Below are 14450 nucleotides of genomic sequence, written 5' to 3'. Positions count from 1 at the left end.
TTCTGGCTCAGGATAGTCAGTCTATTTTTCCACAGATTTCTGCTGTACATCTGTTTAATCCAACAGGCTTGAAAAGCCAACCATTATAAAGATCCAGGTCACCTTCAGGTCACATCAACTAAAAGTTTGAAAGGCCTTTATTTTATAAGCATTAAAGAGAGGAAAGCCTAATTAAGCATGAATACAATCCCTACTTAAGTAGGCTGGATTGGAACAATTTCTAGTAAGAAGCTCTTTTAAATGTTTATTTAGAAAAATCTCCTATGTGAAAAGTAGCAACAAAATCAGGAAAGCTGCTCAGATTCAGGGACCTCTTCGCTACAGGGCATAGTACTTATTTGCTATTGCGCAACCTGCCATTAAACCCATCTGTGCTGGTTTTGGCTGGGGTAGAGTTAATTTTCCTCATGGCAGCTAGTACGGGGCTATGGTTTGGATTTGTGCTGAAAATGGTGTTGATAACACAGGGGTGTTTTTGTTACTGCTGAGCAGGGCTTGCACGGAGTCAAGGCCTTTTCTGCCTCTCACCCCACCCCACCAGCGAGGGGGCTGGGGGGCACAAGGAGCTGGGAGGGGACACGGCTGGGACAGCTGACCCCAACTGCCCACAGGGATGTCCCACACCGTACGGCGTCACGCTCAGCGTATAAAGCTGGGGGAAGGAGGAGGAAGCGGGGGACATTCGGAGTGATGGCGTTTGTCTCCCCAAGTAACCGTTAGGCGTGACGGAGCCCTGCTTTCCTGGGGATGGCTGAGCACCTGCCTGCCCATGGGAAGGAGCGAATGAATTCCTTGCTTGGCTTTGCGTGCGTGTACAGCTTTTGCTTTACCCGTTAAACTGTTTTTATCTCAACCCAAGCGTTTTCTCACTTTTACCCTTCCGATTCTCTCCCCCATCCCACCGGGGAGCGGCTGGGTGGGGCTCAGTTACCGGCTGGGGTTAAACCACAGCACCATCTGAGGTGTGAGCAGCAACAGCGGTGTTTACCTGCATTTTAAACACTGCACATGTTTGTCCGGGGACATTATACAGTTCCACACACACTGCATCGCTGGTGTAGTAATGAGTAAGCCATTCAACAAGTGAAAGCTATGAAGTAGGACAACTGCAGAAAAAAAATAGGACACACGTTTACATGTAATGAAATGTCCTGAACAAGAAAAGCTTTGGAGAGAGACAAGAGAAATAACAGCTTTTCAGTACCCTGCAGCACCATGGCCTTCACCAGAAAAGCAAAATATTTAGTATTTTTCAGGAAATACTCAGCAGCTGATAAAAATATTCTAATTACACTGCAAGATCTCTAAGGCAATGCATTTACTAAGGTGTGATACGGCAACTAGTATTTTGAATGCAATCTTTGCAGGAGCTACAAACGCAATACTAATTTAGTAAGTTCACCGGTGGAAACCATAAGGTCGGGTGTCGTGGTTTAACCCCAGTCGGCATCCACGCACCACCCAGCCGCTCGCTCACCCTTCCCCCCGGTGGGATGGGGGAGAGAATCTGAAGAGCAAAAAGAAGAAAACTCATAGGTTGAGATAAGAGCAGTTTAATAATTGAAATAAAATGAAATAATAATAATAATAATAATAATAATAATAATAATAATAATAATAATAATAAATTGTAATGCAAGGGAAAACGACGAGAGAGAGAGAGGAACAAAACCCAGGAAAAACAAGTGATGTAACCACTCACCACCCGCCAACTGACACCGAGCAGCAGTCGCTGCCCCCCGGCCAACTCCCCCAGTTACTATACTGGGCATGACACCATACGGTATGGACTAGCCCTGTGGCCAGTCTGGGCCAGCTAGCCTGGCGGTGCTCTCTCCCAGCTTCTTGTGCACCTGGGAGAGCCTGGGAAGCTGAGAAGTCCTTGACTTAGTGTAAGCACTGCTCAGCAACGACTAAACGATCAGTGTGTTATCGACATTATTCTCATACCAAATCCAAACCACAGAACCATACCAGCTACTAGGAGGAAAATTAACTCTATCCCAGCTGAAACCAGGACACTGGGATATCTAAAATTAGGTGTGATGAAACAGCTATCCTTTTTGAGCCGAAGCTGGGGGAGGAGGGGGAAGGTGGAAGGTGGTCAACCATACTTACTATGTCCAGTGAAAGAACTGCATTTCCAAAACCTCAAACAAGTGAACTCTAATAGCTCCCTGTCTAAAGCCACCTCTAAAAGTAACTTCATGATTTTTTTTTTTCCAAAGCAAAGGCAACCTTGTAGAGATTGAATTCCTTATAAAGCAGATGTGCAAAGTCCTTTACAAGCTTTTAAAATAAATCCTACTGTTCTAGAAACATATGGCTCCATTTTTGTATCACAGGACAATATAGGAAAAATATAAATGCTTTTTCAACATTTTTCTAATCTAAAAGCTATGAGTGTCAACATTCATCATTGCTTAAGGAAAACGAAAAACTCTGAAAGTATGTTACGAGAGGGATTTATTTCAGCTGTTCCATTTCCAAATGCCTTTAAGACAACAATGTACTGTAGCAAAACTGGCTGTTTCGCTACTTCAGTTTCAACATGAAATGCCTGAAAAAGGAAAATCACTCCAGAGAAGAATTAAGGAACGTTCAGAAGAAGTACATGCATAACTTGCTAGTGGGTTTACTGCTTTAAAGTGCTCTAAAACTTGTATGTACAGATGTGCAGTTCTTATGAAAGAATATGTCTAGATTATTGTGGAAGAAAATAGCATCCTATTTTAAGGCTTAGAAAGAAAGCCACTTTTAAACAGTGCATATACAGATGAAATATTGTGATATGAAGCACGCTCAACAGCCAAAATTTATTAAAGCTTTAGTGCTGAAAATGCCTCTGTTGTCAGAGCACAACATTTGGCATTGAGACACCTGCAAGTGGCTTAATATATTGGATGTAATTCCACTCCTATTGAATTCAAGGAACGCAATGGCAACAAAACAACGTCATGTTCTGCAAAACGGTTAGTACAGACACCTACCAAGAGCGCTGAACCATGCCTATGAAAAGCTGCCCAACACGCTCTGGAAGTTATACAGTTACTCTCTCTTCTTATGCAGTGCTAGTGACTGAAGCATATAGCAGGAGACAAAATGAAGCTGACAGGGTTTGCTCACGTAATTTCAAATCTCTTAAGTGAGGTTCCACTGGAATGCACCTGCAATATACATTTATTTGGCTTTCGAAATAAAAAAGGACTCCATAAACACTGCACTGTAGAATTATTTGTATGTAAGCGCACATTCCAACAAAACTCAGACTGCTTGCAGCACACTTAACCGGGGAAACAACTTTTGTAAAAAAGAAAAGGCATCGTTTTCATCTTATCATTGGAAATAAATATGCAGAAAGAAGACCTCAGCTGACAATTTCTTTGTTGCAACGCAAAATCATGGAGATTACGTACCAGCTGAGATGTACGAACTCAAGTAAGAACAACTGAGTTCTCCTGACTTGAAAGAAACATAAAGAGCTTGTGAGCACATCAGAAAACTTTGCAGTTGATTTCCTAACAATCTAAAAACCACATTTACTAGGGGGTTGACATGCTCTTACTAAGCAAAAAGTGCAAACCCTCAAAAGAACATTTTAAATACTAGCTTTGTCCCTTCTTAGGTTTCTGGAGAATTCAGGTAAGTACGTAGTAGTTTCGGGTTTTGTTTTCAGTTTTGTTTTTTTAGTTTCACCTTCACCCCCAGGAAACAGAAACTCAGCCTCTGCCAAGTACAGCCCTTGATTCAGTGCTATTAAGTGTACACTTACCCAGCCTGTTGTATTAAAGTTAAGTTAACAGAAGCTGCTTAGAACAATAGACAAGCAAGCTATTCATTTTACACAAGCTTTGGTCTTTTGGATGGTATTTCACCACGTCTACAGAGCTTTTCCTGAAATTCTTCACCTTTTCCTTCACTGGTTAGTCAGAAGACCGGCTATTTTCAGCACCCATAGAAGGTTTACGTTATTACTGGTTCAGCTGCCACGTTAAAGTTGCATCTAACCTGGGCCTTAATCATCTTTATACGAGTGCTTTTATAAGCGATGATCCACAAGGAAAAAAATTATAAATGCAAGTTTAAAGCAATTCTTGCAACACTAAGCAGCATTATAAAATCTTAATACATAATGCTGACAAAAGAATAGAAAATTTATTCATGGATGGCTTTGTATTTCAGCTTTAGAACAAGTCTAGCATGTGAAGACCTAGTTCTCCAAACAGTGGTTTGGGATGAAGAACTGTATAGATCTACATCTTTTGAAGATATCGCTTTGAGGTGGGATGAGGAACAAACCCAAAAAGCATTCAGTTAATGACAACCTACTTCCTTACATCTATAGTATGACAAAGTAAAATACAGTCTTAACGCCTCACAAAAGCACTTCAACCCTTATTTCTTAGAGGGGCTTCATTTACACGCCTCTTCAAACACAAGGATCTATTTGTGTGGCTTATTTCAACCAGGAAAGTTCAAATCAGGGACAGCGTCACCCACCAGTAAACAAATTATTCAGATACCAGGGACATAAGATGAAATGTCCAAAACGACAAAATAGTTGGCTTACATCAAATAAGAAGCCAAGCCTGTGTTATGGCTTCCTGTATTTTGTTATCCTACACTGTCTCTATATAAACCATCTGTGCTACACACACTTCAAGCCATCTTTCAACTATCAACAGGGCTGCTGCAGTAAAACAATTACTAATAGATGTATCTTAGAGACAGATTTTAAATCAAAAGGCACAGTGCTCCAGCATTCTGTTATTAACCAAAGATCAGAACAAATCAGTAGAGAATTTTTTCTGAACATCCGTTAGTAACAGAATACAGAGATGAAAGACAGAGGAGGGGAGCAACATTTGCTATCACGCTCACCCAGACAAGACAACACACACACAGAGTCTGGATTGAAAAACTACTTCCAAGTGCTCATTCTAAAAGAATTTTGTGACTTTTTTTTTTCCTAACCAGAATCATGCAAACCAAAGGAAAGAACACAAAAAGCTATTGTCATTTGCACTAGCAAAAAAGTGTAATAAGGCATGGTGGAAACAAGTTAACAATGAAACTGTAATCTTAACTGCTAACTGGGGAGCATTAGAAGTTACACAACTTCTCATAAGACTTGGCACATGCACCCCTCAGCTGTTGAAACAGGTAAAAAGTATCAGGCTTGCCAGAAAATAGACCTCATCAGTTTTATTTATAATAGCAGTTGCAACAATTGAGAGCCATAGCCCGCTCAATTCACAAGATCTGGACAATTTCTCCTATGTAACTTCTGTTCAGAGGAAGACCGGAACATGAGTTAATGCGAGTTCCTCACACAAAAAACAATTCTTAAGTGTGGATTAGTTACAGGAAGAGTATTTAATAAGACAGTCCACAGATTAGTTGTATAGCCTGTGGCGAACCTACAATTACTGTCGTTCAGGTTAAGAGTATTCACCGGACGCAAGGAAGCAGGAAGAGAGATCCCCAGCGCAGGGATCTCCTGCGCAAGAACCGCAGGGATCGGAGCTGTGCAAGGGGCAGAGGGAATACCCCCTCGCCCCTGGAAACCTTTCCTGCTAGCGTACCTGCTGCTGGAGTCCCTCCGGCCTCCTTTTTAGCACAGCATCCCCGCTCTCAGCTAAAGCGGGAACCAGAAGCGACAGCCAGTTCTCTCTCTGATTCACGGTACTGCTTGGTCATACCGTAAGTAAACCTAGTTTTTAAAGTGGAAAATAACTGCAAACAGGAGATTATGAAATTTGGACTACTACTGCACGCTCAAAGACAGAACGATTCTTACGAAGGCGGCGCGCACGTGTACTAGACATCCCAGAAGGATGAATCTGTGACATAAAAGTCACGATAGGGCTCGTTCTGCTGCGTGTCATCACTCCCCACAACAAAGAAAGCGGGGCTGCACCCTCAGTTACGTCTCTGCAGCTGTACAGCCTCACAGTACGACCCGGACGCAAACGCAGCCCGTTCAAACATAACTTCATCTCAGCTGCCGAAACGAGGCAACCAGAACTCATCCCTGCTCCAAACGCCGTAACAGGCCCCGGGAAAAGGAGAAATTACCACAGCTTGTTCGGTCCGAAGGCGCAAGGCCTCCCTCAGAGCGGACGCGGGTGGCAGACAACCGGCAGCCCAGGCGCGGGCTGCGCCCCGCAGACCCCGCGGTACCACCGGCGGAGCCGGGGCGGCTGCGGGAGGAAAACCCGCTTAGCAGAAGGGAGGAGAGGGAGCCGCACAACTCCCGCCTCGCTGCTGGAGACCGGGCAACGGCGGCACCGCCGCATCCCCACCGGAGGGGCTCCCCGGCTGCCCGGGGTGGGGGGGGGAACCCCCGCTCCCGGGGTCTCGCCCCGCCGCCTCCCCCCAGCACCGCGGCGGCCGCCCGGGCCCCCGCACGGCCCCAGCCCGCCCCGCCAACTGCCCCGGGCCCTGCCCCGGCGCCCTGCCCGCTGCCCTCGGCCTCGCTCCTGCCGGGCTGAGCCGCAGGCCCCCGCCCAGCCCCGCTCCGCCCGTGCCCCGGCCCGGCCCCGCGTACACCGGGCACCCCCCCGCGCCCCCCGTTACCCGGCCCCCTCACCTCGCTCCCCCTGCCCGCCCCCCGCCACCGGCACCGGCCGCTCCCGCCGCCCCCCGCGGCCCGGCCTGCCCGCCGGCCGGCGCCGCTCACCGTGTGGGAGTGCAGGCTCTGGCTCGCCTCGATCTGCGCTGTCAGCGGCACCGTGTCGTCCAGCAGCACCTTACCGGCCGGCGGCTTCTCCATGAAGGCCATACCGGGAGGGGTAAGCGGGAACCCGGCGCCGCCAACCTGCTTTCCCGGGGCAGCTCCCGGCGCGGCCGCCGCTGTCAACACGGCAGCGCCGCGACGCCGCCGCCGCCGGGCCTTAGCGCCGCCGCCCGACTGACAGACCGACCGCCAGGGGGCGCCCTGCCGCGCCCGCCGCCCGCCCGCACGCGCGGCCGCTCGGGGCAGGCCCGGCCTCGCGCGGCGCCCCCCGCCCCCGGCGGCGGCGGGTCCCGGTGCGGTTCGTCCCCGGGACCGGTAACGGGGGAAGGAGCTGCGGGGCCGGCGGGGCGCCCGCGAGTGCCCGGCGCCTTGCGCTCGGTCAGCCGCACCCCTGGCCCGAGTCTTCCGCGGCGGCCGCGCCGCTCCGGTAGCCCCGAAGCACCGCGGTCCTCGCAGAGAGAGAGAGAGAGAGGGGAGCTTAAAGGGCTGGCGCACTCGCCGCTCTTCACCTTTTGGCGTTTTTTTGTAGTGAAAAGATCCTTAAAAAACTCACTGAGCACCCAACATCTTCTACTCCAGTTGTAGATTTTAGTTTTTCGGGGTTTTTTTTGCAAAACACAGATTTAAAGTTGTTGTTAAACTGCATTCCACAACCTTTCGTTGTAGCAGCATAGAAAACTCCCTATTTCGCTACCACCTAGCACCTGGGAACCCGCCGCCCGTTGAAGACCTGCCCGCATCGCCTTTTGTCTTTTCACAGGGCTTAGTCTCCCTTGAGATGTTGTAAGCAAGGCTGCAGAGCTCGAGTTTGTCACACGCTTCCAACAGTTATTGTAAATAGCCTGGGCTCTCCGTCCTGCGGTTCCCCGCTGACGGGAAAGCGGGCCGCGCGCTGTGGTTGAGCGGCTGAACCTCGGGCTGGAACGGCAATCTTTCCAAACCGCTTCCACGGTGACCCAGGAGCTCAGACACAGGTTTGACTCCTTTTGTTAACAGGCGTTGACGTGACACCTCCCCGCCTAGAGAGGCAGGGGAACAAGGAACGAGGGAAGGAACGCGCCTGCTTTGAAAAATACCAGTGTTTTGTACGGCAAAAGCCAGCGATCAGGCAGTGACCCAAGGCAGAAGAAAAGGGAACGGGAAGTGAAAGCAACTCCTACAGGCGAGAGGAAAGGAAAAGGAAAGCGTTCCCGCTAAGTACGGGTGCTGTGAACAGGCCAAACCCTGTGCTTTGAAAATAGAGGGCAAATCGAAGTCAAGCAGCTTAAACATTACCCCTCCCTCTGATGCAACCCCCAGCAACTGGGGTTTGTCGTTCCAGTGCAGTTGCAGTTAGGAACACCACATCGCACCCAGCCACTGTCACTGTTTTACCAGTAGCTTTCATCGCAGTTTGAGGACAAACTCTCTTTTCATAGCAAACTTCTCAGGTTATTTGCAGCCAATAAAAGTTACAGATGCACTTCTGCTGCAGAGAAGACGGGGAGATAAGAGATGTTTTGCCAGAAAATTATGAGCCACCAACTGAAGACAGCCTGTACTTTTACTCCTCATCACTCCTGAAAAAAATGTTTCTTCCTGTATAATAATCTTATGTTGGCACTAAAATAATTTAACCCGGATGATTTACTAATGAATTTACCAAAAGCCTACTTTACCAGCAACCAAGGTACTTTCAGTGAGCAAAGGGGAATACACGTTCACACAGTCAAGCAAGCGGAGAGAAGCCATGGAGTTAGTACTCGACAAAATTGCCCCTGCTTGCCTTGCCCACAGGAGCATAAGGAGGCAGTAAGTGCCAGCAGCGACAATATGGCTTTTTAAAAGCCTCTTTCACTGTTCCTGGGAGGCAAGTTTCAGAGGCATTTATCGTTAAAGGTAAAATGTTGTTTGTTTATAATCAGGTTTTGTACGGTATCTCAGTTTGAAAGTATTATGAGAGCCACATCTCCAGCTGTATCAGGCAGAGCGTATCATTTATGCGAAGGCTGACTACTACTTATTTGCAGAGCTAAGGAAGGCTTTACTAGCTGGAACATTGCAAAAGAGCACGCTGCACCATCAGCTAGAGCTGCCATGGAGATTACAACAGATCTTGCAGTCCGCCTGTGTCAATACCTCCACTTCTGTCCTGCTTGTTAAACACAGAGCATCGTCCCTTCCCACCGCTGCTTGTTAGCAATATAACGACTGTGTAAAGAGCAAACAAGTTTGAACCGAACGTAGCTACTGCGGACTGTGATTTTGGCGAAAAGAACAGCCTCGATACAAGCCCTGCCACTCCGGGCTTCCCACTGTAGCAGAGCAAAGGCTCGTCCAAACGTGCCACTTCTGCCACAATTAGCGCCTACTTCCATTGGTTTCGTCTTGGCAGTATGCAGGGAAAAAGGAAAAACTCTAAGTTTAATGCAGTTCTATCAAGATTAAGTTTGCGCGCTGTCTTTGAAACATCCTGAAGGGTTTTTGTTGCAAATTTACTCGATTTCAAGTGATGTCACATAAAAAACAGAGTCAAAACCAAGCATACATTTCTGACCTTTATAGTAAATTAGCACAGGATCAACAGCTCTAACTGTCTGACACCATGACTTTCACCATCCCTTCCATAACAGTCTTCCCGCTTTCTTTGACTTTACATGATACCGAAATGTGCGCAATAGAACCCTTCAGTCGTTTAACTTCTGCTGCAGCTACGACTTCTTCACCAGTATACAAAGGAGCTGGAAATCGGATCTCCTGAGAAAGAAATACACAACCTTGACCGGGCATTTTAGTACCCAGAACTGCAGAAATAAGTCCATTGATCAAAACTCCATGTACAATAGTTCTCCCAAACCTAGATTTCTTTGCAAAATCTTCATTTAAATGCAAAGGATTTGTGTCACCTGTTAAATCAGAGAAAGTAGCAACATCATTCTGTGTAAAAGCTTTGGTAAGTTCAGCTTTGTCTCCAACTTTTACGTGTAAACTCTGCAGGAAGGGACGTCCGAGCAGGGAGTTGATAATTGTTAGCTTTGTCAAGGCTCTTTGTTGGAAATCCCCTCCAGAAATTCCACGCCTGAAGGGCTGCAACATCTCAAGCAACTTCTGCTTTGTACAACCAAACCAACAACCGCATTCAGTCCAAGACTAGTTCTCTACTGTTGCCAGATAACGCAAGAAGAAATGGAGAGGTCTAGTTTGGGGGGAAGAAAAAAAGAAAAAAAAACAAGAAACAAACTAAAGCATTTAAAAAAAAATCGCCATCAAATGCACTCAAAGTTGAAAATACTTAAATTTCCCTTTTGCATAAAAGATTAAAACCTTAGAGCTATGCCCGAGCAGATTTTTGTTTAGCCATGGCTTCAGAGACAAAGAATTCTTGCAAGTCATTTATTAAGCAGCATCCTCTGGAAAAAAATAAGCTCTGGAAGTGCATGTTCACGCGTGCATTTTTAAACGAGGTCAGCCGACAGTGAGTATTAGAAAGGGAAGAAATGGGATAGGGGAAATAAAAGATAGGACCAAGGTGAGGGCCAAGAACAACACTTTCCAGAAATTATTTTCTTGCAGAGGTATTAATGAGATCAGGACTCCTCATTGGAATGAAACCGTAAAGTAATGAGACAGCTACTACCGGCACATTTTCAAGATTCATTATAAGATGAGAATTGCTTAAACACAGGCCTGCACACCTGCGCTGAAAAGCATTTCACTCCCAAACCAAGACATTTTTGCATCTAGGCCATCTTTTTATGAAGAGGCCATGTGCTCAGCTAGCCAGACAACCTTAGAGCGAGAACTGACATTTGGGGGAAGCCGTCCAGCCCCCACGGGCTTTACCTGCAGCACTCGAAAGGCACACCTCCTGTTCTGGTAGAAGCCCAGCAATGTTAGAGCACTCCACAGCTTGACGAGGCCGCTAAGTAAAAAGAAAACAAAATATATTAATAAAATTTGTTTTTCTCAGTTTTCCTGCAGCATAAACATCTTAAATAAAAACAAGTTACGTAAAGAGTAACGAAACCTTAGCCGAGTTTAACAGCAGGTAACGGCATCAATGAGTTCTAGTAGCAACGCTATGCCCTGAAGGGTCATTGCAATGCCCGCAGTCTCTTGTCCTTGGCATACAGAGCTACGTACTGTAACCTTTTCAGGTTCACTTTACCAGCCCTGTTCTTGTTCCCTCTGTGCATTTAAGCTCCTTCTTCCCCTAAACCACCTGCAGTTGTCTTCACCATTTAAATCCAGTAACCCTTCTCATCTTTAATACAGGAAGAGATTTAAAGCCACATATTTCAATGGTGCTTAGTTCCTGCTTTCTGTTTTAAAGCAGGAATAATGTACTGATGTGTGTAGGTTACGAAATCTTAGTGAATTTTTATTTATTTTCTGCATGCTGTATGCAAGTTAGGCTTAATTCTTCAGAGACCGTTCTTAGCTTGAGAGTTCTGTTTTCTTATGAAAAATATTTTCATGCATTTTCACGGCAGTATCTGAAATGTGTACCTACTGTACCTTACCTGCTAATAACTCTTAATATGGCAGACAGGGTTTTTTCCTCATATGTTAAGACATCAACAGGCAAAGCTGCTCCAACCTATGAAAAAAAAAAACGTTACTTAATGAGTACCATCCTATGCTCTTACAGTGGTTTGTAAGTGGATTCACTGCCAGCACGTGACATCATTAAAGGTGTTATAGTTACGCTGAAGTCTCACACGAGTGTTTCAGCTACACCACCGCTAGGTTTTATCCAGCACCCTCCCTCTCACGGCGCTGTAGAGAGAAGCCACCTTTAGTTCCATGTCACAGCTGGAGAAACAGGGACCCGGCGGTGGCGGGACTTGCTCAAAGTCACCCAGCAATACCGTAAACACCGCAAGAACAGGGCTGTGGACTTCCCCATCCCAGAAGCTGTTCCCTTCCCATAGTTCTTCCTGTTAAAACCTACAGTGAAAGCATCAATAGCCCCAATTTTAAAAGCCAGATGTGCTGGAGCCACTTGGCTACAGACGCTAAGACAAAACGTACAACCCCAGCTTCCTTAGGGGCAAGTAACAACGCGGGCTGGCGAGCAGGCAAGAGGTTAAGGGAGAGGCAAACCGAGGACCCCCCTCCTGCCTCCGCAGGCCCCGGGCTCCGGCCTGCCGCCTCAGCCCCGCTCCCCTCAGGCTCCGCTCCGCGGCCAGGCGGGCTGACGGCAGCGGCAGAGCCGACCGACAACCGGCGGCGGAGGCCCTCCGGGGCCCGGCCTGAAGCCGCCAGCCGCGGGCAGGACCCCCGGCCCGGCCCCGGCCCACCTCTCCGTGCAGCTCCCTCAGCGCCGACACCACCAGCTGCTTGAACTGCGCGACGCTCGGCCGGGCCCCGCCGTCCGGCAGCTCCCTGCGGGGGGAAGCGGAGGGGAAGGCGGGTTGGCGGGGCGCCCCGGCGGCGGGGGGCGGCCGCGGGGGCCCCCAGAGGGAGGCTGACTCACAGGCGGACGCGCAGGTAGTGGTGCTCGGCGGCGCTCCGCAGCACTCGCCGCTCGAAGGTGGCGGCCGGCGGCTCGGCCCGCTCCATCCCCCCCTCGCCCGCCGAGCCGATGGCGGCGCGGAGCGGAGCGGCCCGGCCTTCTACGGCGGCCCCGCGGGCTCAGCGCCCCGCCTCGGCGTCGCCGTGGCGACCGGGCGGCGCCAACGGCAGGCGCCCGGTGGGAGCGCGGCGCCTCAGGCCCGGCCCGAGGCTCCTCGGCCGCCGTCTCCGGGAGCCCCGAGGCCTCTCCGTGAGGCCGCCGGGGAAGGCCACCGCTCGCCACTGCTTCAGCGGGGGGCTGTCGGCCGCCGGGCGGGCTGGCAGCGCTGATCCCCTGGGCGAGGCCTGCTCCTCAACGCATCGTGTGGGAAACCCGAGCCCAGCCTGTTCAGACCGAGGGAGGCAACGAGCAGTCTTGGGGTCTGAATTAATCTCTGGGAACAGATGGTGTTTCCAAGCTTTTAGCTTCGGAAAGACAAATATTGAACGCTCCATGATCAACACGCGGTTGGAGAGGGGCTGGCAGAGATGCTCCCTCGCTTCCCCTTCAGAACAAATTACGTTGGTCCCGAGGCCGTTCCTGGTGGGGTGTGTTGTCTGGCACCGTAACAGCGAGGGCATTGCGTTTTCCTAGCGTCTATTTTGCAGGTCACACAACTGGAACGGATCTGAAAAGTACACAGAAGGAGGCTGGCAGCGTGTCTTTGCATCTCACCGGTCAACGCCGAGTTGAGAACACAATCTTAGTACCAGCGTGAATCCTGGTAGCTGGTCCGAAGATTGGTGTGAAATACATCCTTCGGGGAGAAACAGCAGAAAGGATGGAAGTATCTTCGCTCTGCCAAAATGACGAAACATCACCCTCAGCATAAGAACTTTACAGAATCTTACTTCTTTAAAAAAAAAAAAAAAAAAAAAAAAAGGTTTATCCAGGAATTAATATTCACCCCTGCAGCAGCCTAACACCCATCCGAGGCACTCGAGTTCTGGCCCAACTGACAAGACACCGTTTGTGCTCGCCATCAAGCTGTTCCTGTGCAAAGGAACTTCAGAGTTCAAGATGTGTCCTGCATTTGGCCTCGGGGTTTTCTGTCTGTCCCCCGGGGAGCCCGGCCTCCCCTCTCCCAGGTGCTGGGCCAGCTTTGGACCCGAGCCCTAGCGCACCGACGGCCACGTGCGTGCGGGGCTGCAAAGGGCACATCTCCCTCTCTTTGACAGGCACTGACCTGTTCTCGTCTTCCTACTGCTGATGTGGCGCAAAGCCTGGAGACAGCATATTTGTGTCAGCTAAAGCCCTTGGTAATTTTAAAGAGGTATTCGTAAGAAAACAGCAACGTATCTCACAAAAGCCTGCCCCAGAGGTTATCTAATCCACCCCTGCCCCAGACAGATATTGTAAGCATTCAGCAGAGCTAGTTTACAACCATTCCAAAAAAAAAAAAAAAAAAAAATTAGTGCTGGAAGATTTCACGCTCCCCCAAGCGGTCTGCTCTAGCTGTCTTCCAGACAGATCTTTTCAATGCTTAATCAAAAGCTGCCCTGCTGTAGCTTGTGCCCCGTGTTAACAGGCCTGTCCTAATCGCTATGGGATCATTCCTCCTTGTTGAAATCTTTCATGTTTGAATATTTTCTGCCCTCTTCCCCCCAGTCCTTCTTTCCATAGGGGAAAAAAAAAAAAAAATCCCAGTTTTTCCTTATCCTTTTGTAAAACGTAACGTTTTCTAGATATTTCTTTATCATGCTGCTGCCCTCTGACCCTTTCAGGCTCAACATCTTCTTGAGTCAAAGTGCCCAAAGCTGGAGTACTGGATTCGGCAGAGGCTTTCTCATGATTAGCACCACAATCCCTCTGAACTACTCTCCCAGACTCATTTCAAAACTGTACATGAAATACTAAGTGTTTAGAAACAAAACTTCAGTGAAAGCAAATATTGAGTATTTGAATGGGCAATTTCACACGTACCAAAGTAATTTGCTTTTCAAATTGTTAGTTAGGTTAAAAAAAGGCAGCTTGCCACGTAAAATTCAGTAGCTGCAAGTGCAGGCCAGCAAGAGGCCTTCAGAAATACTGTGTTTCTCCTAGGAACTGAGAACCAGTTAGCGCAGTGCTCAAGCAATAAATCAGTTCTACGATGACTTGGCAGACATATCAGAGCAGCCAGTTTTATTGGGAGCAATAATATCTACAGAAACTGGTATTATTTTTAAGATATTA

General features: G+C 48.4%; 3 protein-coding genes across 22 annotated transcripts in view; all 3 read right to left on the bottom strand.

Annotated features, from left to right (window-relative positions):
- Positions 1-6901, bottom strand: part of PXK (PX domain containing serine/threonine kinase like) — a 38546-nt gene extending 31645 nt beyond the window's left edge. For 19 of the 20 annotated variants that reach the window (XR_014229205.1, XR_014229206.1, XM_082321953.1 and 16 more), the window contains exon 1: positions 6683-6901. Coding sequence is in view for 17 of the 20 variants with exons in the window: in XM_082321953.1 (XP_082178079.1) it covers positions 6683-6784 (102 nt within the window). In the remaining 3 variants the exon portion in view is untranslated. The remainder of the gene's footprint in view (positions 1-6682) is intronic. The other variant, XM_082321963.1, reaches the window with a different exon arrangement.
- A 1790-nt stretch (positions 6902-8691) lies between these two features.
- HTD2 (hydroxyacyl-thioester dehydratase type 2) lies at positions 8692-9814 on the bottom strand (the record flags this gene model as incomplete). The annotated part of the gene is made up of 1 exon (XM_082321438.1): positions 8692-9814. One exon carries the CDS (start codon positions 9812-9814, stop codon positions 9308-9310), a length of 507 nt encoding a protein of 168 aa, XP_082177564.1. The 3' UTR covers positions 8692-9307.
- RPP14 (ribonuclease P/MRP subunit p14) lies at positions 9777-12406 on the bottom strand. The gene is made up of 5 exons (XM_082321437.1): positions 12198-12406; positions 12022-12106; positions 11242-11318; positions 10562-10640; positions 9777-9914 (listed from the first exon to the last, which is right to left on the bottom strand). Exons 1-5 carry the CDS (start codon positions 12281-12283, stop codon positions 9858-9860), a joined length of 384 nt encoding a protein of 127 aa, XP_082177563.1. The 5' UTR covers positions 12284-12406; the 3' UTR covers positions 9777-9857.
- Between the last annotated feature and the right edge of the window lie 2044 nt (positions 12407-14450).

The sequence above is a fragment of the Platalea leucorodia genome (assembly GCF_965183815.1).
Source record: "Platalea leucorodia genome assembly, chromosome: 9".
In the NCBI taxonomy this organism is placed as follows: Eukaryota; Metazoa; Chordata; class Aves; order Pelecaniformes; family Threskiornithidae; genus Platalea; species Platalea leucorodia.
The sequence above is the reverse complement of the archived record's forward strand: the minus strand, read 5'-3'. Positions and strand labels throughout refer to the sequence as shown.

Coding starts and splice junctions, on each gene's coding strand:
- RPP14 (XM_082321437.1), bottom strand. CDS start 12,283: ATGGAGCGGGCCGAGCCGCCGGCCGCCACCTTCGAGCGGCGAGTGCTG. Junction 11,319..12,021: donor TGAGGGAGCTGCACGGAGAG/GTGGGCCGGGGC, acceptor TTTTTTTCATAG/GTTGGAGCAGCTTTGCCTGT. Junction 10,641..11,241: donor ATATTAAGAGTTATTAGCAG/GTAAGGTACAGT, acceptor CTTTTTACTTAG/CGGCCTCGTCAAGCTGTGGA.